We start from the raw sequence: 20,697 nt of genomic DNA on the forward strand, positions 1-20,697 counted from the left end.
TTTCCCCAAGATCACAGCTTTTGTCACACACCCCTTGGACAATCCATGGTGGGAGCCAGGTTGGCTTTTCAGGTTTGGAATTCCTTCGTTCTGTTTTTCAACCTGTAAAGGAGAAAATGTGTTACATGGACAGGGCTCGAGCTGTAAAACTGATCTGGTGTTTCCAAGGGGAATTCATCCTTCCCAGGAATCCATTTCTGTGGCAGAGCAGTGGGAACTTCCCGGAGTAACCCCAAACAGGATCTGCTGCTGGGACAACAAAGTCATGGAGCTGCTGGAGAGAGCCCAGAGGATTCACAGAGCTGCTCCAGGGCTGGAGCCCCTCTGCAGCCAGGCTGGGGGTGCTCACCTGGGCAGGAGAAGCTGCAGGGAGAGCTCAGAGCCCCTGGCAGGGCCTGCAGGGGCTCCAGCAGAGCTGCAGAGGGACTGGGGACAAGGCCTGCAGGGACAGCACCCAGGGAATGGCTGCCAGTGCCAGAGGGCAGGGCTGGGTGGGATCTTGGCAATGAGGAATTGTTCCCTGGCAGGGTGGGCAGGGCCTGGCACAGGGTGCCCAGAGCAGCTGGGGCTGCCCCTGCACCCCTGGCAGTGCCCAAGGCCAGGCTGGACACTGGGGACAGTGGGAGGTGTCCCTGCCATGGCAGGGCTGGCACTGGGTGAGATTTGGGGTCCCTCTCATTTCACATCAGGCTCACATGGCAATCTGGACCAAGGTGCCTGTGATGGAGATGGATATTGGATTTGGGCCAGCTCTCTCTGTTGGCCTCTCTGCAGTGATCAGCTGCTCTGATCAATAATGTGATATTGATTCCCTGCGCAGGCACTGATTTCACCCCTCCAAGTCTTTATTTCCTCTGCCTTCCCTGGCTGGAGCTGTGACCTCCCCACTGCCCCACAGCCCCCACACCATGTACAGCCCCTTCCCTCCTCCCCCCAGCAGCCCTGGGAATCAATTCCAAGGAAATACTTGTAGATAGAATTTTTTATTTAATTTATTAGGCTTTATTTCAAATCCCAAAGGAGAATATGCCAACATGGGAGTACCGTCAGGACATCAGAGCCCAGAATACAATCTGCTTTTTCTGATTAAAAATCAGATTTCTCTGAATCTGTGTTTAAGGGGAGCTCCAAACCACCTCATCTGCTCGGTGTGTGGGAAACCTGATCCTTTCAGTAAGAACATTTAAATGGTTTCATAACTATATGAAAATACTAAAAGAAAACCACAAGTGTTGAGCTGCACAAAACCCCCAATTGTTTTCCAAATGTTCATAATTCCTGGGTGTCCCTCAGTGTTACTGCAGGTGAAAATGCTGGTTCCAGAATAAAGGCACTTCAGAATTCCTGAGGACTGTTTCACAAGCCAAGGACGTGTTTTGTGTCTGGTCTTTCTACTCATGTAAAAAAATAAACCCCTGAATCTGAGGGGAGTTTGTGGGATTCACATGGGAATGCTGCAGACAAAGGGGCAGCAGACACTGAATGCTGCTGGCATCTGCTGGACTTCAGGTTTGGAATTGACAGGGTGTGTCACGGGGCTGGGCCACCATCAAACCAGGCGGCAAATGGAGAAAAATCCAATAACTGGTGTTTGGGGATACAGTTTTTCCTGGTCTGATGAGGTTTTTAGAGCGGAGGGTTCTGCCTTTGTCTGTCTCTTCCATTGCAGTTTCCCTCAGCAGCACTTCCCAGCACAGGGAGGGTCCCTGTTAGGGAATAGCCCCGGTGGCTGGCAAACAGCTGGAGACTCACAGCTGGAGACTCACAGCTGGAGACTCACAGCTGGAGACTCACAGCTGGAGACTCACCACATTCCCCACCTGGCACGAGTGGAAGTTAATCCCAATGCTGGAGACAGCCATGTGACAAAGGCTTGTGCACTTCCCAGACGGATTGTGATTTTGCATGGAAGGGTCTCCAGTGTTGTCTCCAGCCCACCCCAGGGCTGCTCAGACCCACCTGGCTGCACTGGGGTTGTCAGGAACGCGACTGAGAGAACCAAACTGTTGGCCAAGGAAGCGATTAAAATGAGGAAGCACTTACAGGAGCCGTTGCTGCACCCTCTGGGAACGGCCCCCAAATTCCCACTGGTGGCTTTCCTGGGATTTGAACCGTGTGAGGCAGAGGTGAGGGGCAGAGCCCGTGCCAGGCCCGTGCCAGGCCCGGCTCTATTTCCAGTAGATCTTGCCCGCCTCGCCCACGCGCACGGCGCCGCTGGCCACCAGCTGCAGCGCGGCGGGGAAGGCGCGGTGCTCGGCCTCCTTCACCCGCTCGGCCAGCGTGGCCTCCGTGTCCCCCAGCTTCACCGGCACCGCCTCCTGGAAGATGATGGCGCCAGCGTCCACCTCCTCCTGCAGCAGACGCGGCAAGGTCAGGCTGGCGCAGAGGGGAGGCCTGGGGTGCCTTGGGGAGCTGGCAGGAACTGGGGTTTGGGCTGGTGGGACGGGGAGAGCAGGGGCTGGGGCTGGCTGTGCTCTGGGGAGGGTTCGGAGAGAGCAGGAGGGAGGCAGAACAGCAGGGAGCAACAATTCTATCCCAGAAAAGCCCAGGGACAGCAGGGGCTGGGCCGGCAGGACATTCTGTGCAGTCCTTGCCTCATTCCCCCTCTGACTGAGCCAGGACAGATCTTCCCTGGAACGCTGCTGGGGCAGATCCCTGCAGGGCAGGGGCTGTTCCTCAGCAGCTGCCACACAGAGAAACCCCAAGTCATGGCATAGAGAGAAGAATGCAGTTTTCCCTTCTATTGGCAAAAGTGATTCCACTCTCTTTTTCCAAGGGAAAGCAAAAATGCTGAGACAGATTCCAGCAGCAGAGGGAGAGGGGAGCCAGAGGAGAGACCTTTGAACCCTGAGAAGTGACCAAAAGGGAACCAATGATCCCTGGCCTGACAAAGTATGGCTCTGAAGCTGAGCAATCTCTGCTCTTTCTTCACTTAGGGTCTGACCAGCATAAATTGTCAAGTTTTGCTCTGTTCCCACAAACATCTAATCACTCCTTTAAAAATCTTTTGCCATTTCCAGGGGGGTTTTGTTTGTTTGTTTCTATTTTTTCTTTTTCTTGAAAGCAAGAAACAAAGCAGATTGTAGGACAAAACCCAGGAAGTTTGGGCCATGTTTAACAGAGCTTTGGCTTAGCCAAGGCCTTACATAAACTATTCCCCCTCTCCAGTGGGGGGAATAGTGGGATGCTTAGGGAAGAAGTTCCCTTAGGGAAAGCCTAAACTCCTGGACAAATTATCCATTTCCATTCCTTCTCCAGAGCCAGCAAACCACAGCACTGTGTGGCCACAATAAAATCTCCACCTCCTTTGGATACAAAGTTCTGAACACAGAGGGCAGGAGATCAAACACGAGGGTTTGGGGTGCTCCCAGCAGGCTCTGAGGTGAGAATGTTCAAAGAGGAGGATTGCAGAGGGGCAGGAGGTGCAGATGTTCAAAAGGGAGGATACAGAGCTGCAGATGTTCACAGGGGAGGATGCAGAGGGGCAGATGTTCAAAGTGAAGGATTTCAGAGGTGCAGATGTTCAAAAGGGAGGATACAGAGCTGCAGATGTTCACAGGGGAGGATGCAGAGGGGCAGATGTTCAAAGTGAAGGATTTCAGAGGTGCAGATGTTCACAGGGGGGCATGCAGGGGCAGCAGGGGTACTCACAGCCACGAAGTGCACGGTGCAGCCCGTGACCCTGACCCCGGCCTGCAGCACCAGCTTGTGCGCGTGCGCTCCCTTGAAGGACGGCAGCAGGGACGGGTGGATGTTCAGGATTTTCCCTGGGAAAGCAGAGCTGAGGTTATTGGCTTTGATTCTTCCTGGATAACTCAGGGGTGTCAGGGGCCAGGACAGGGTCCTGCAGCTGGCCCAGCTCCCTGAGCTGAGCTCAAGGTCTGAGCTCCCATCTCGTGGTCCCAGCTCAGGTTTTCAAGCTCAGTCCAGTTCTGGACATTTAAAAAATGAGTTTAACTCATTTAACTCATTAACTAACTCTTTAGTTTAACTCCTCTGTCTGGAAAAAGTCTTTACTTTTCTCTCACAGCCATGCAGGTAAAGCAAATCCTGCACTGTGCAGGACAAGAGTCAGTGCTCTGTCCCTGAATAAGAAGGCAGTAAAATCCTTTATTTGCACAAGATTCTGCACTAGAGGAAGTTCTGTTCTGTCCTGTACAGAGACTGCCTGCTCCAAAGCCATCCCTTGGAGTGAGAGATTCTGTCTCCTCCTGACACTGCCCCCAGCACAGGCACTTCCATCTCTGGGCCCTGAGTGGAGACAAACAAAAGCAATTCACCTGACTGGCTTCACCTGACAGCTCCAAACCCACAGCAAGGCCTCTCAGGAGTGCCTGCTTTGCTCTACTGATTCTAAAGAGAGGTTTGAAAAGAAGTTCAGGTGTGAAATGTTGCTGGCACACCCAGGGGAACACAAAAGTCACCAAAGAACAGTGAAAGCTGCAAGGCAGAGGCTGACCAGGCTGTGCCTGCTCTGGGCAGCTTTAGGTAACCCTGGCCCAAAGCAGAGCAAGCAGCAGCTGCTCTGTGTGCTCAGGACTCCTGGAAAACACAGGAGAAGAGAAAAGGAACAGCTGGGCAGGGAGAGCAGGCCCTGAAGGTGTCACCAGCCTCTCAGAGAGCTGGAAAACTAAAAGATGAGCAGAGTGGAGACACTGTGAACATCTGAGCAAGCACAGCCTGCATCTGCCTGTGGAACACCCCACCATGGACTCAGGCAGCTCCTGGGACTGGCCAGGGCTTCTTACCCAGAACTGCAAAATGCTGCCCAGCTTGGTGGTTTTACTGCAAAATGCTGCCCAGTTTGGTGGTTTTACAAGGACCCAGAGCAGTTCCTCTGTCAGGGGAAGGAATCTCAGTGGCTGGGTGCTTACCTCTGCCAGCACCTCCTGTGTGCAGAGGCACAAAGCCTTCACAGCCTTTTAAAAGATATTTTCTAAGAAATCAAAGACTGCCAGACTTGTGCCTGCCCTTGGCTTCCTTCAGGCTCTGCACAGGTGCACTGCCTTTCCCTCTCATCCTTTCCCTTACAAGATGGGAAGGGTTTCATTTCACAGAATCCCAGGATGGCAGGGTTGGAAGGGAACTTTGAACATCACCATGTTTAATCAGGTGCCCTCTCTCTTTTTCCTGGTGACAACCTCTGCAATGCCCTGGTGCCCATGCACAGCCCCCCAGCTGTGCTCACCTTCCCATTTCTTGACAAAAGGCCCCGAGAGGATGCGCATGAAGCCGGCCAGGCAGATCAGCTCCACCGAGAACTCCTCCAGGACCTTGTCCACGGCGCTGTCGAACTCGGTGCGGCTCTGGTACCTCGTGTGCTCCACCACCTGGGCACCAAAGCACAGACAGGGATGTGCTGGCAATTCCAGCAGGATGAACAGCCCCTCAGTGCCCAGCCGACAGACACAGTGCAGCCTGTGCTCCTCCCCACACACAGGGAACAGTGGGACAAACACGTTTCGCTTGATAAGCCCACGGCTCTCGATGCTATGGAACACCCTACATGGATTTGGTGATCCAAGGAACACCCTACAAGTGCAGGGCTTTAAGCCATCCTGAAGCCTTCCAAAGATTTCCCCCACTTCAAGGCCTCTGGCAGTCATAAGCAGTTGAATCGTGGCAAAAACTGCACCAGAAAAGCTTGGGAAAAAGGCTGCTCACAAACTCCTAAACCAGCCCCTACCCCATAACGATGGAATCCCAGAATCCCAGACTGGTTTGGGTGGGAAGGGACCTTAAATCCCACCCAGTGCCACCCCCGCCATGGCAGGGACACCTCCCACTGTCCCCAGTGTCCAGCCTGGCCTTGGGCACTGCCAGGGGTGCAGGGGCAGCCCCAGCTGCTCTGGGCACCCTGTGCCAGGGCCTGCCCACCCTGCCAGGGAGGAAATTGTTCCTCATAATCTGATCTAAACCTATAATTTTTCAGTTTGAAGCCATTCCCTGGGTGCTGTCCCTGCAGGCCTTGTCCCCAGTCCCTCTGCAGCTCTGCTGGAGCCCTTCATGCCCTGCCAGGGGCTCTGAGCTCTCCCTTCTCCAGGTGAGCCCCCCCAGCTCTCCCAGCCTGAGCTGTGTGTTTTCCACCCAGGACAGATCCCCTGATTTAAGCAGGATAAGGGACCATTACCTAACTTAGAGCACCCATTCTTCAACAGAAGGCCCTGTCAAAGGTCACCAGAGTCACAGGGGTGGTTTGGGAAAAGCCAGGGCTGCTCAGGTGACGGGGACAGCAGGCACTGGGCACAGAGCCCAGCCCTGGGCTGCACCAGCCTCTGCCCTGTGCCTGTCCCACCCCTCAGTCCACAGCTGAGCCCCCAGGGCCATCAGCTCTCCCACACTGGTTTTTCCCTGATAAAAACCCTGGGGCTGGCACTGGATGGGCGTTCAGGGCCTTTCCCAGCCAGGCCAGTCTGTGATTCTCTGTTTGTTCTTCACATTTCCCCAGTGCCCTTTGTGTCCTCCCAAGGAGGAGCTGCAGCACCAGCACAGATCCCAGCACCAATAAAGGAGCAAAGTCGGGGCCCCAATTTCCCTGGGTCTGTATTCAGCAGGGAACAGTGACTGCAAAAGGTTTCTAAGTGACAACAGGATCATTTCAGATCTGCCACGCAAAGGGAAGGCACACAAAACCCAGGGAAGCTCAGGGAGCCCTGGGAATGATTCCTGGGGAGCCTGAGGCAATACCCAGGGAGGCCCCACTGAGTGTGACCTCTCTATTCCATTCAAATGAACCACCAGGTAATTTTAAAATTAAATTCACATAAAATAGATTGGTACTTCAGTGTCAATGCCCTACAGTTAAGCAACTGACAAAGTTTAAGCTGTAACTGAAAGTTTTATGCTGGTTTAATGCAATAACTGTCCCCAGAGCATCAGGATTGCTGGCAGAGAAGGAGAAAAGGAAGGATTTTGCTGTCACAAGTTCACAACAGACCAAGAAAGAAAAGCCAACGCTCCCTACCAGCCCATGTGTTACCCCATTAAACTCATCAACACCTTCCTGCTGCAGTCCCAGCCAATGGTGGCTATTACAAAAGGAAATGCTCACCCTTGTAGGAATCCCAGCTCTCTCAGCTTTCCTCAGCCCCTCCACACCAGGTTTGTTGGAGATAACCAGAACTATCTGTGCATAGCTGGTGTCTTTCTTTGTGCTGTTGATGAGGGCTTCCAGGTTTGTGCCTGGGGGACAGAGAATAACTCAGGGATCCTGAGAATAAATAGAGGGAACAGCTGGAAGAGGCTTTAAATAAGCATCACTGAGTGGGAGACCAAACCAAACAGCCCTGATGAAACTTTAATCCTTTTTTAATTGATTTGCTGGGAGCTGATTCAGACAGCTGAAGGCCTTTCCTGGCAGCTGCACTTGGAAACTGTAATTGATAGCACTGGATTGGTGGCCTTAGTGATTGGGAACACTGGAAATAGAATAGATGGAGTTCTACATGGCAAGAAGAACTTCTGCTCTATCTGTGAAATGATGCTGCTGTTCCTACAGGGCAGAGTGGGAGCCTGAATCTGGACACCTGCAGAGGTTTGGGGATAAACTGAACCCAGTTTGCAGCAGAGGTTAAAAGAGGTTTGTGACTGACATCAATCCAAGCACAACATCTCCCCTGCCTGCTAGAACCTACCAGAGTGCCCATGGAGAACTGCAGGGACTTTAAATGCAAGCTGAATTCCCTTCTGCACAGGCTGCATCCCAGGGCAGCAAAGAGCAGCACTCACCTGTTCCAGAGATGAGGACAGCAACCTTCATTTTGCCTGTCTGGATCTTGCCCTGGATGTGGCTCTGCACACACAGGGACCTGTTTGCTTGCAGGGCCCGATGCAGATTGAGGACTTTAACGCTGTCAGAGCCTGAGCAGGCACACGGAAAAACCCAAAAAACAGCAAAACAAAGTGTCAGTAAAGGGAGAAACAGAGAGAGGAGAAAAGCCCCCATGGAAGAGATTAATGAACTCTAATAATAATAATTGATAATCAGTTCAATACCCCCACAAAAAAGTCAGGGAGGTGCCAGTGCAGAGGTTTTCACCTCATGAAGACTCCCAGACAAGGGAATTTCCCTCTGCTTCTCATTTCTGCTGATTTCCCCCAAGGCAGACCAAGCTGCAGTAACCTTTCTGCAGGGGCACCACTTTGCCGATGAGCCAGGCGGTCTCGTGTCCCTGGATGTCCCTGAGCACCTGCTGGGCCATGTCCTTCTGCACCACCAGCACTGCCCCCAGCCCACAGTTGAAGGTCCGAGCCATCTCCTCCTCAGAGAGGTTCCCTTCCTTGTGCAGCCAGCAGAAGATTTCAGGGATCTTCCACGTGAGAGCATCTGAAGGGAATGGGAAATACAGATCAAGAGTGGGAATTGCTGCCAATGGACTACAATTACTGGGGTGTTAAGAGGAAAATCTGTCACAAAAATCCCCCACTGCCCCAGTTCCAACCATGTGAGGATGACTTACAGCAGCACAAAAATGCTTCTGGACAAAGCACTGGAAAGGAATTCCAAGGACAGGAAATTTCTTTCTTGTCCTGTTCTCTTTGAAAATGGTTCTATCCCAGTTTCTACAGATCCATGGAATCACAGAATCGTTTGGGTGGGAAGGGACCTTAAATCCTCATTGCCAGGATCCCACCCAGCCCTGCCCTCTGGCACTGGCAGCCATTCCCTGGGTGCTGTCCCTGCAGGCCTTGTCCCCAGTCCCTCTGCAGCTCTGCTGGAGCCCTTCAGGCCCTGCCAGGGGCTCTGAGCTCTCCCTGCAGCTTCTCCTCTCCAGGGGAGCACCCCCAGCTCTCCCAGCCTGGCTCCAGAGCAGAGGTGCACACACACATAAATATTTATCAGTGGACAAGTGGAAAATGATTCATGTGCAGTTCTTGAGTTCAGAACTCCCCATTAATTCCTTGTTTTATTGTACAACCCCGTGAGCTCTCACAACCTGTGCCAGCCTTTTCCCACCTTCCCCAGCAGTGAAACCTCTCCAGCACACCTGAGGGGAGAGTGCTGAGGATTGATGAAGCCAAACAGCAGGAGCTCTCCCTGAGCTCACAACCACCTCTGAATGCTAATTGAAAACTTCATGAGTATCATTTAATTAGCAATAATTTCGTAGGGAATTGCAAATGGTGCAGCTGACTTGGGAATGCTGGTAAGGCTGTTTTCTTTTTGCAAGTGTCCTATGAAATCCAATCCCAAACACCCCCAGGGGAAGGAATTCAGTGGGGAGCAGTCTTTCCACCACAAAGGAAGCACTGGCTGTTTTGACTGGCTCTGGTTCAGGTACAAGGAAAAACTCAAACATTTCTAGAGAGACATGTCCAGCTCCTACAGCACAGATCAGCTGCTGTGGCCACAGCAAGGCACAGTAAGGTGAGGGTTTTTCCACAGCTCTGCTTCTCTCTCACCTAGAACGACCCCCAGGGAGTCTGGGAGGACCCTGGGGATGTTTTCCAGCAGGCCCCCTCCGGTGATGTGCGCGTAGGCTTTGACGTGGCCCGAGCGCAGCACGGGCAGCAGGGTCTTGCTGTAGAGCTTGGTTGGGGTCAACAGCAGCTCTCCTGCCCAGGGCAGAGGGGAAAGCATGGAGAGAAATGGGAACCAGTACAAAATGGGGGGAATCTCAAAACAGCAGTTTGGATAGTAATGAGCATTGTACTAGAGAGAAACACAAAGTTTTACCTTTTTCATTTTAGCCCACAATTAATTATTTATCCCCCTCCCTTTGTTTCTTCCCTGCACATGTGACTCTCAGGAAAAGAAAAAGATGAAAACATGCTAAAGATGGAATGATTTTCTTTTTTTGGTGCCTGAGAAAGTTTCAAAGGCCCAGTTGGGAGGAAGCTCAGGAGGAAGCAGTACCCAGAGTCTGGTCCCCCGAGACCCCGACGCGGGAGGAGAAATCCAGGGACGACTTCTCCACGATCTTCCTGACGAGGCTGAAGCCGTTGCTGTGGACCCCAGAAGATGCCACCCCAATGACCACGTCCCCCTCAGTGATCCTGTCCAGCTGGGGCAGCATCTGCCCTCTCTCCACGGCCCCCACAGCAAAGCCAGCCAGGTCGTACTCGCCAGGGGGATACATCCCCGGCATCTCGGCCGTTTCTCCTCCTGGGGACCAAAACACAGCAGAGAGGGGCTGAAACAGCCTGGCTTTGATCATGGAATCTCACAATGGCTTGGCTTGGAGGGGATTTTAAAGCTCATCTCATCCCTGGTTTGGGTTGGAAGGGATTTTAGAGCTCATCTCATTGCACCCTGGCAGGGACACCTCCCACCGTCCCAGGCTGCTCCAAGCCCCAGTGCCCAACCTGGCCTTGGGGTCCAGGGGCAGCCCCAGCTGCTCTGGGTAAAATCCTGCCTTTTTCTCTCCTCTTCCCACTTTGCACTCCCTGCCCTGTGCTCCAGCTTCCCCTGCTTTTTCAGTCCTGGTGTTTCAGCTGTATTTAATGAGGGCTGGATCAAATGGAGGATGGAGAACTGCTTGGCCACCCACCACTTAAATCCACAAATAATTGTGCAAAACCAGGCAAGAGATGAGCCCTCACCCCCTCACTGTCAGGGGGCTTATGAGTTAAATTTGTTGAGCTGAAGGTTCAGCTCTTGCAGAAAGGCCTGTGGGGTTTGAAAATCTTGAACTGGAGATAAAATCTTGACATTTTGGTGGTTTCATCACAAGGTTTCACCTAACACAGACCTTGCTGCAGCATGAATGGGGTGATTATATTTGATAAATGCAGAGAACACCTTAAAACAAACATAAAGCTGACCAACAGTTCATGCAGGAAAAAAGTAAACCAGGGCATAAAGAGCCTCTTGTTCAAAGCTTATAAACAGACCCAAAATGACACCCACTGAGAAAGGACTTGTGTTCCTAACTTCCCTAAAATTTGGAAAAAAGGACAGAACCTTTTCTCAACATCTAACTTAAATCTGTACCTAAACCTAATCTAAATTTAACCTAAACTTTTAAAGCACTGTCTCCTTCCACTGTGATTCACATCAAGTTCCCTGAAAGCAAAGACATGGAACATTTTGCTTTTTTACTCCTCCCAGATTCTTCCACAGAGCAGGAAACCAACTGCATTCACACCAACTAAAAGACCTTGCAGAAGGTTTCTCAGATCCCCCTGAGAAGTGTTCCTACCCAAAAGAGCACATCCAGCCTTCCTGCAGGCATCAGCAATTCCTGCAATGACGCCCTGAGCCACGTCCACGTCGAGTTTGCCGCAGGCAAAATAATCCAGGAAGAAGAGGGGCTCAGCCCCCTGGGCCAGGATGTCATTGACACACATGGCCACCAGGTCCTGCCCGATGGTGTCGTGTTTCTGGCACTCCTGAGCAATCTGCAAGACAGGGAGAAGCCTGGGATCAGCTCTGGGCCCCTGGAGCACAGGCAGGGTCTGCAAGGGACTGAAATCAGGAGCAGAGTCTGTGAGCAATGGGCCAAATCTTTGAGGAGCAGCTTTGTTTATTATCCTCTCCTAACTCTCTTCAGGAATTATTCCTGTCTCCACTGGCAAATCCAAAAGGCACTGAGAAGGAAACTGCTGCAAAAGGGTTTCCTTGCAGCCCAAACACAACAGCAAACCTGGGATTAAATGTTTTTCCCCATCAATTAATCTTTTTTGAGGGTGGAGATGCTGCCTTTGTGAAACAAGATTCCTGGTTATAGTCTTAATATTTAAAACCCTGCTATTTTAGGCATCTTATCAACTTCTGATATTTACTGATGATATTATCATATCAACTTCTGATAGTTGATATTATCATATCAGTTGATATTATCAGATATCAGCATATCTGGCTATTTACAGGTATTTAATTCTCTTGCCTGAAGAAAGGCAATTTCAGTTTCCATCCCCTTTTTTAGAAAGACCAATAGGTATTTTTCCGGGACAGCTGCTATTTTGTGACAGAACCTTTTCCCTTCTGTGCTGTTTTTCCTCCTTTGGGTGGATTTCCACCTTACCTTGAGTTTGGTGCCGACGCCGTCGGTTCCAGACACCAGGATGGGATCTCTGTAACCAGCTGCTTTCAGGTCAAAGAGCCCAGCAAAGCCTCCAAGCTCTGCATTGCAGCCTGCCAGCCAGGAAAAGGAGAAACAGCCCAGCTTTACTCCCAGGGGCTTCCCCAGCATCTCCAGCACAAATTCTCTCCAAGGTTTGGCAACACGGCTTTGCTTTGTCACCAGGAAACTTTTCTCTGCCATTTAGAACCTTTTCACTGAGGAGCTCCTAATCTGCTTAGGTTGGCTTTGCCTTTTTAATTCATCATTAGCCTAAGCCTAAAAATCCCCAACTTTGTGACTGAGCAGTCAGTAATTCCTGTAAATGAGAGGTTTCCCCCTTGCACTAAGGTTTCTCTGAAACACAGGAGGAATTGTGGTAAGATGGTTGTACTGGTGTGAAATAATCTATATTTTCCCCTCTATGTATACCTGACTTCATTAGAAGGTTCTCAGTTAATCTGAAATAAAAGGGCCATTCCATAAATGAATATTTTAAATAAATGAATATTTTAAATCTGTCTGAAGAACTACAAGAATTTGCTAGAGCAAGGTGTGCCTGAGCCCCAAACTCAAGGATGAATCAATGCTGGTTCAACTGAGCAAAAGAGGTGGGTTCCACATCTGTCTCAGGAGTTCTACATCTCATAACCTGTCTAAACATTCATCCCCCCAAATGGTGGAGTTCACTGTGCAAGAAATAATAATCCATGGACTCAAACTCAGTTCTTAATGGTGAAATTTTTCCTTGCATTTATCCTTACACAGTGCTGAACTGTGCTCTGTAACACTCCTGGCATTCAGGAGGTGGAGTTTAGAGCCATGTGGGGGTTAAAAGCTGTGCATTTGCAATAAAATCACTGGCATTTGCTTACCACAGGCTTTCTTGTGTCATCTAGAAACAGGCAGGGCACATGAAGATGAGCTTTTTATCAAGATCAACTGGTAAACCTCACTGCCAAGAAGTGACCAGAGCAGAAGCAGAAGGTTCTGGTCTTACCTGACCTGGATGTGGCTGCAGCAAAGGGTTTGATCTTCTGCACCAAAGTGTTCCCTGCTTCAATGTCCACCCCACTGTTCTTGTAGGTCAGGCCTCTGCAAGAGTGGGGAAAAATGGCATGGCAGCTGATTACTGGAGGTATTTCCAAATAATATTTACTTCTGTACATCCCTGGGTGGGTGAACTGTGCAGAATCCCATCCTGCTGCCTGAGGAGGCACTGCCAGGAGCAGCAGGTGGATAATTCCAGAGTTTTGAAGATGGTATCAGAGCATTGGGATCACATAGCCAAATCCCAAAATAAACCCAACAACCAAACCCCTGACAAGGTAAAATAGCAGCACAGATCTGATTTTGCAGGGTTTGAATCCATACAACCCATGGAGTCCCAGCTGTGACTGATCCCCACCTTGTCCCCAGCCCAGAGCTCTGAGTGCCACCTCCAGGCCTTGAGGTGTCAGTGGGAAAGCTCTGAACCAACCCAAACCAAACCAATCCAAATCAAACCAAACCAAACCAAATCAAACCCAACCAAACCAAACCAAACCAAACCAAACCAAACCAAACCAAACCAAACCCAACCAATCCAAATCAAACCAAACCAACCCAAACCAAACCAATCCAAATCAAACCCAACCAATCCAAATCAAACCAAACCAAACCAATCCAAATCAAACCCAACCAATCCAAACCAACCCAAACCAAACCAATCCAAATCAAACCCAACCAATCCAAATCAAACCAAACCAAACCAAATCAAACCAAACCAATCCAAATCAAACCCAACCAATCCAAACCAAACCAAACCAACCCAAACCAAACCAATCCAAATCAAACCAAACCAATCCAAATCAAACCAACCCAAATCAAACCCAACCAAACCAAACCAAACCAAACCAAACCAAACCAAACCCAACCAATCCAAACCAAACCAAACCAAACCAATCCAAATCAAACCAAACCAAATCAAACCAAACCAAACCAAACCCAACCAATCCAAATCAAACCAAACCAACCCAAACCAAACCAATCCAAATCAAACCCAACCAATCCAAATCAAACCAAACCAACCCAAACCAAACCAATCCAAATCAAACCTGACCAATCCAAACCAAACCAAACCAAACCAAATCAAACCAAACCAAATCAAACCAAACCAATCCAAACCAAACCAATCCAAACCAAACCAAACCAAACCAAACCAATCCAAATCAAACCAAACCAACCCAAATCAAACCAAACCAACCCAAATCAAACCCAACCAAACCAACTCAAATCAAACCCAACCAAACCAAAGCAAACCAAACCAACCCAACCCAAACCAAACCAAACCAAACCAAACCAAACCCAACCAATCCAAATCAAACCAAACCAAACCAAACCAACCCAAACCAAACCAAGCACAGAAATGCACGGCTGGGTCAGAGCAGGGCTGAGCTGAAGTCACTTTTCCACCCCCAAGGTGAATCAATAACCCCCAGGATCCTTCCAGGCTTTTCCAGCTGCTGCTCTAAGGTTGCCTCTCCTTGTCACTGCAATGATCCCACCTCAGAAGCAGCCATGCCTCTCTTACTTCAATGGGCTTTCAATAAAGAACATAAAATATATTTCCTTCAAAAGACCCAGGCTCCTAAGGCTCAGGAACCTAGAGGAGATGTCTGTGAGCTCTGGGTGGGGTTTATGCAAGATCAACACCCTGGTACAAACTGGTGTCACCTGTGTGTCCCCACAGCTCCCTGGGGACACCGGCTCATGTTTACAGAAGGACCTTTCCATTCTGGGGACAGGGATTTCATGACTTTTCCCTGCAGCAAACACTCAGGCTCGTGCCAGCTGAGCAGTTGTTATTCCCAGGCTGTCAGTGGCATGAACCAGGTGCATCCCTATTTTAGATCCATCCCTGTTTTCTCTCTCCTATGCATGGGATTCAGCCTGAAGTTTCAGTTCTAAGGGTGTTGATTAACAAGGACAAATACAACAAAACAACTGAAACCCATTTAGAATTGACTCAGCTGAACAAAAAAATTCAGTTAATCCACAAAACCCACCTCAGGAACCAGGTCAAGAATTCAGCAAACACTGGAAAAGTCAGAGACAGACACAAATGCCTACATTTGCACTAAATGCAGTAAATATTTTTTTACTCTGCCTACTGAATCTTATTTTAAGATGTGGGAGGTTTTTTTTAGGATCAAAGGTATTTCTCTGGTGAAGATCATTGCTGGAATAGCTGGAATTGATAAAGACTTCAAGTGCCAGAAGAACTGGCCCAGGAGAGCGTTGCCAGGAAAATCCAAAGGTGTCTGCACTCTCAGCACACCCTGCCCAAAAACTGGCAGGAAGACAAGAATCACCACAGGCAGCTGCTCAGGCTGTGAATAAGACTCAGGGAAATATTGGCCTGCAACAACCAGAGATCAAAGTCAGCTCCTTTCAGTCTGAATATGATAAATGTCCACCAGATTTGCACCATATTTTTAGGAGCATTTCAAATTTGTTAAATTTTCTTTTTGCTTTGATCCTTTAAATGAATCTTTAGTTCTTTAAATTTTCTGGAATACTTTTTTTTTAAGCATTCTGGCTGTTTTCCTGAGGTGAAATGCCTCAGGACTGGATCCTGCCAGGCTGCCAAGAGGAGCTGAGTCCTGATTCCAGAGCCGTCCCCCTTCCTCACTGAGTCCAGAGGGGACTCTGGGGCTCGGAGCACCCTGGGAGAGGGGAAGGTGTCCCTGCCATGGATGAGCCTTAAGGTCCTTTCTAAGCCAGCCCAGCCTGGGGTTCTGGGGCTGAAGCACCCTGTGCTGCCTCAGGGCAGTGCCTGCAGCAGCCCCAGGAGCCTCCGTGTGCAGGAGGGATCCTCCAGGCAGCCGTTCCAGGGGCTGGAAGGAATGAACACTGGGAGGGAACTGCTCCCAGAGCCTCCTCTTGCCTCACTGACCTGGTTTTGGGGCTTTTTTCCCTGCTGCAAATCCCAATTCCACTTTGTCACATCAATTTGTCAAGAGATGCAGAGCACTTGAGAGAGAAAGAAGACTAAATACCAACACCCTTGTTCTTTTAGGAAGTTTATTGATGATAATTTTACAAAATGCTAATCAGGATACACTGCCAGCAGCAACAGAACTGTCACTGATGTGTTTCCCAGCCTACAAAAAAACCCCTTGGGAAAAGACACGTTGGGAGCACTTTGGAGCAGAGCAGTTTTTCTTATTAGGTAAAAATGATTTAAAAAACTACAAGAAGCTTTCAGGAACATTAAAGATGCAACAAGACTCCCTACTATTAAAAAAAACCAAACAAACCCACACCCATATGATCTCCAGAGTCTTACAGTAAATACTGAGCCAATTAAAGGGATGAGAATGGAAAGAAGGGATGAATCCTACCCTGGTGTTAGGCAGCTGTGCTAGTAAAATGTAAATCCCAACAAGGTGGGGGGTTCAAGGTGATTTTAACCATTTCTAAAAGCTAAAAAAGAACCAGTAAGCCAGCTTCAACTTTGTTAATATGTAAAATCCCAGAATCTCCTGAGCTGGAAGGGACCCACAGGAATCATGCAGTCCAAGCCCTGACCCTGCACAGACACCCCAAAAACTCCACATGGCAGAGCTGTCCAAACACTCCTGGAGCTCTGGCAGGCTGGGGCTGGGACCACATTTCAAGATATTAAACGATTTTTCATTTCATGATATTACATGATTTTTCATTTCATGATATTGAATATCAGACCTCTGGACAAGACAAATCCAGAGCAAAAGCTGTGATCCAAAACAAACCCAGAGCAAATCTGTGATCCAAAACAAACCCAGAGCAAATCTGTGATCCAAAACAAACCAGATCAAATCTGTGATCCAAAGCCCAAGAAGCAGAAGTTGACCTTCCCTAAACAAGGCCTAACAACTGCAGCAACGCAGATCACTCCTCTGTGCTTGTCACTGTAGTTTAACTCAGATTTAGGAGAGTAAGAACATCAGGCATTTAAAATAATCCTGCCTTGGCTGGTCTTGCTGACGGTGAGCACACGGATGGGGTTCGAACTTATTAATATCACCCAGGGATGTGCTTAGATCCTTTTGACCCCCATTACTGCCATGTCAGGGAGTGGGAATATCTACCTGGATTGCCTGAGGAAGGCGATGGCCCGGTGGCCAATGTCCCTCCTGAAGATGGCCCCCTGGAAGTGGATGGCAGCCACCCCCAGGTTGGCCGCCTGCAGCGCCGCGGGCAGGTCCTCCTTGATGGCCGTGACCGTGAGCACTCTGCCCCCACTGGTGACCACCCTGCCGTCCTTCAGGGCTGTGCCTGCGTGGAACACCTCCAGCCCCAGCTGCCTGGCCTTGGCAAGCCCTGTGGGTGGGTGACAAACACCAGCTCTTGGTTAGAATGCTCTCAGTGAGAGACCGAACGCTTTCTGTCTGAAAGCCACAGGCAAAGTCAGGGTGATCCTGCTGGGAAATGGGAGTAAATCTGTAAAAAAGGGAATAAATCTGTTAAAAATACCTCTGGAGGAGAGACAAGCCTAGCTGTGTGCTCAGGGATGTGGCACACAACATCTGATTGCAGCTGGGGTTTTATGCCTCAGTGACAAACATCAGCACCAACGTGACCCAAAACCCTGATCAGAACCACCTGTGCCAATATCAAATAACAGCAGCATGGAGAACTGAAAATACACCAGAATAAACTGAGATGTGTGAAAATCCAGCTGCTCTTGCTGACCCAGGACCAGGGTTTCTATGAATCTCAGTTCCAGTTCCTTCATGCAGCAGCAGCAGAGAACAGGGAGAGGCTGGGGGGGCAATGAGGCTCCTGCAGCTCCTCTGCTCCATTTACCTGTTATTTCCAAGCCCTTGGGATATGTCCCTGGGTAGCCTTGGCTGGCCATGACCACAGTGACAGCTGCACTGTCCTCTCTCCAGGCTGGCATGGAGCTGGCCAGCCTCCTGCTGAGCACTGCCTGCATCACCTCGTACAGGTCACTCCTGAGCAGGGGCAGAATCACCTGCAGGAACACACAGCAGCAAAGCAAATGGGGTCATTGCCTTCCCTGGCCTTGGAAAGACACCAGTGCAGCTGAAAAAGCAGAATTAAATATGCCCACATATTGTGCTTTCACACATCAGGCATGCAGTGGATCATCTGAGAGATAATCTTAGAAATACTCATCCTTGCAGGGAATTTCTGTGGGTAAAGGAATTGCTACATATGGAGAGGAAAGGGTGAGGACAAAGAACCTCATTTGTTCTGAAGAATAGAAATTAAGAGTTTTGTTCCACTTGTCAACAGGGAGCAAGGAAAAATCCAGAATCCATTCCAGAAAAGACAGGGAAGTGCTGAGCTCTTCTCAAGCTGACCTTTGCAAAGCCCAGATTTGAGTCCAGCCTACTGAATCCTCTCTGGAATGGAACAATTTCCTTACAGACCTTCTGCCTTGAACAAACAACCCAAATGTTTTAAATCTTGGTGATTTAAAATTCTGATTATTCACCCCAAATCTGGTTAACAACAGTGGTAGATGGTCATAGATTTTACTCCTCCCATAATGGCAAATTGTACAAAATAACTCACCTGGCACTCTGGGTCACCAAATCTGCAGTTAAACTCCAGAACTTTAGGCCCATCTTTGGTGAGCATTAATCCAGCATAAAGCACACCTGGAACAAAACATGAGACATAAAGATCTCTCAGTAACTCACTTGTTTTGAATCTGTTGGTAACAGGGTGTAAAAGGCTGCCACCTGTGCTCAGTGAATTTGAAAAACGGTAACAATAAATCAGGCAGAAATGGCTGTCACAATTTTACAGCATATTTTGGAACATTTTCCTTTCTGCTCCTCCTCAGTTGAGGAATTATTCCCTGTTCATGACCTCTGCTGATTTCCATGGACCCTGAATCAAGGCTGGTACCAAACCCAGTTCCTCATAAATTAAAGTTGTTTCCCCTTAACCTCCAGTGTGTCAGGATACAAAGAGGAAAAAGCAAAATAAAAGGTTGTTTTCATTATGATTAAAAATCTTAAAGTCTTGTACATACCCACATAGGGGACTCCTTCTTTCCTCATGCCATCAACAGTCTTCTGAAGAACAGTCTCACTGATCTTCTGCAGCAGGTCTTTAGAAATCTGATAAGAAAGGATTGGAAACCAGTGTCTGTAAAAAGGGAGGGCTTGGCTTTGTGTTTTTAAGAGCCAAGCAGAATTCTTGGATGGCCTCTTGCTCACTCCAATGGAAAGCTAAGAATGTTTTTCTCTCTATTTCTGCTCACAGAAGTTCCCTATCAAACAAACCCCCAACTACCTTAAGCCACAACCAAAATTCACCATGAGATTTGTTTGGCACAAAGCAGAACTGTGGCTTTGGGCCCTTGGTTCTGATGAGCAGCATTTCATGTACTTTAAGCCACAGCCAAAATTCACCATGAGCTTTGTCTGGCACAAAGCAAACCTGTGGTTTTAGGCCCTTGGTTCTGATGAGCAGCATTTCATAACTTAAATCCCAATCAGACACCAGGTTGCAGAAATAACACTGCCTGCTTTGGAATTCCAGGTAATTCAGTGGAGATACTCTCTCTTTAGAGAGGTTTTGGAGCTGGGGATTGACTTGGCCTTGGCTGCTTTGGGCAGCAATTTCCATCCAGCAGAGCCCATCCCTCCTGCTCCTCTGCTGGAATGAACCATGCCCAAGGCTCAGTGACAGCTGCAGTGAAACATCCCCTCCTCATCAGCCCCTCCTCACCTGAGGAGCTGGGGAATAAGCTCCCATCCCTCCTGTGTTGGGGCCCTCATCTCCATCCATCAGCCTCTTGTGGTCCTGGGCTGGGGGCATGGGGGCGATGGTGACACCGTCACTGAAACACAGGCACTGAAACAAGGACAACAGGTAAAGTTCCTGGCATGGTTACAGTTAAAGTGCAGCTAGAGCTGATTTTCAGTGTGACAAAGGGATATTGAAGAGGATAAACTCTGCCTCCCTGATAAAATAAATTATGGCGTTCAAAGCATTTGGCTTTTCCTCAGGAAGCTGGGACTCATTTTGTGTGACCTTCCTTCAGAAATCAATAAAACCTAGAAAAATTATACCATCAGCAGTTGCACTGAAAAGAAACACTCAAAAGGTTTAAAAAAAAATAATTAAAATACTGCATGATGGAAATGACTCTTTCCCCTCCAGGAAGGGGAGGGAGGGGAGGGAGGGAGGGAGGAAGGAAGGAAGGAAGGAAGGAAGGAAGGAAGGAAGGAAGGAAGGAAGGAAGGAAGGAAGGAAGGAAGGAAGGAAGGAAGGAAGGAAGGAAGGAAGGAAGGAAGGAAGGAAGGAAGGAAGGAAGGAAGGAAGGAAGGAAGGAAGGAAGGAAGGAAGGAAGGAAGGAAGGAAGGAAGGAAGGAAGGAAGGAAGGAAGGAAGGAAGGAAGGAAGGAAGGAAGGAAGGAAGGAAGGAAGGAAGGAAGGAAGGAAGGAAGGAAGGAAGGAAGGAAGGAAGGAAGGAAGGAAGGAAGGAAGGAAGGAAGGAAGGAAGGAAGGAAGGAAGGAAGGAAGGAAGGAAGGAAGGAAGGAAGGAAGGAAGGAAGGAAGGAAGGAAGGAAGGAAGGAAGGAAGGAAGGAAGGAAGGAAGGAAGGAAGGAAGGAAGGAAGGAAGGAAGGAAGGAAGGAAGGAAGGAAGGAAGGAAGGAAGGAAGGAAGGAAGGAAGGAAGGAAGGAAG

At 49.2% G+C, this 20,697-nt stretch overlaps 1 protein-coding gene across 3 annotated transcripts in view; it reads right to left on the minus strand.

The window, feature by feature from the left end:
- Positions 1–972: 972 nt before the first annotated feature.
- Positions 973–20,697, minus strand: part of GART (phosphoribosylglycinamide formyltransferase, phosphoribosylglycinamide synthetase, phosphoribosylaminoimidazole synthetase) — a 35,502-nt gene continuing 15,777 nt past the window's right edge. For 2 of the 3 annotated variants that reach the window (XM_058824733.1, XM_058824732.1), the window contains 16 exons: positions 19,737–19,862; positions 19,036–19,123; positions 18,570–18,655; positions 17,835–18,003; positions 17,117–17,348; positions 13,003–13,097; positions 11,967–12,076; positions 11,142–11,340; positions 9,857–10,105; positions 9,403–9,555; positions 8,123–8,326; positions 7,729–7,860; positions 7,052–7,182; positions 5,189–5,330; positions 3,652–3,767; positions 973–2,351 (listed from right to left, as the gene is read on the minus strand). In XM_058824733.1, the coding sequence (XP_058680716.1) occupies positions 2,169–2,351; positions 3,652–3,767; positions 5,189–5,330; positions 7,052–7,182; positions 7,729–7,860; positions 8,123–8,326; positions 9,403–9,555; positions 9,857–10,105; positions 11,142–11,340; positions 11,967–12,076; positions 13,003–13,097; positions 17,117–17,348; positions 17,835–18,003; positions 18,570–18,655; positions 19,036–19,123; positions 19,737–19,862 (2,415 nt within the window). In that variant the 3' untranslated portion in view covers positions 973–2,168. Of the gene's footprint in view, positions 2,352–3,651; positions 3,768–5,188; positions 5,331–7,051; positions 7,183–7,728; positions 7,861–8,122; positions 8,327–9,402; positions 9,556–9,856; positions 10,106–11,141; positions 11,341–11,966; positions 12,077–13,002; positions 13,098–17,112; positions 17,349–17,834; positions 18,004–18,569; positions 18,656–19,035; positions 19,124–19,736; positions 19,863–20,697 lie in introns of those variants that run through there. The other variant, XM_058824734.1, reaches the window with a different exon arrangement.

The sequence above is a fragment of the Ammospiza caudacuta genome, chromosome 2 (genome assembly GCF_027887145.1).
Source record: "Ammospiza caudacuta isolate bAmmCau1 chromosome 2, bAmmCau1.pri, whole genome shotgun sequence".
Taxonomy (NCBI): domain Eukaryota; kingdom Metazoa; phylum Chordata; class Aves; order Passeriformes; family Passerellidae; genus Ammospiza; species Ammospiza caudacuta.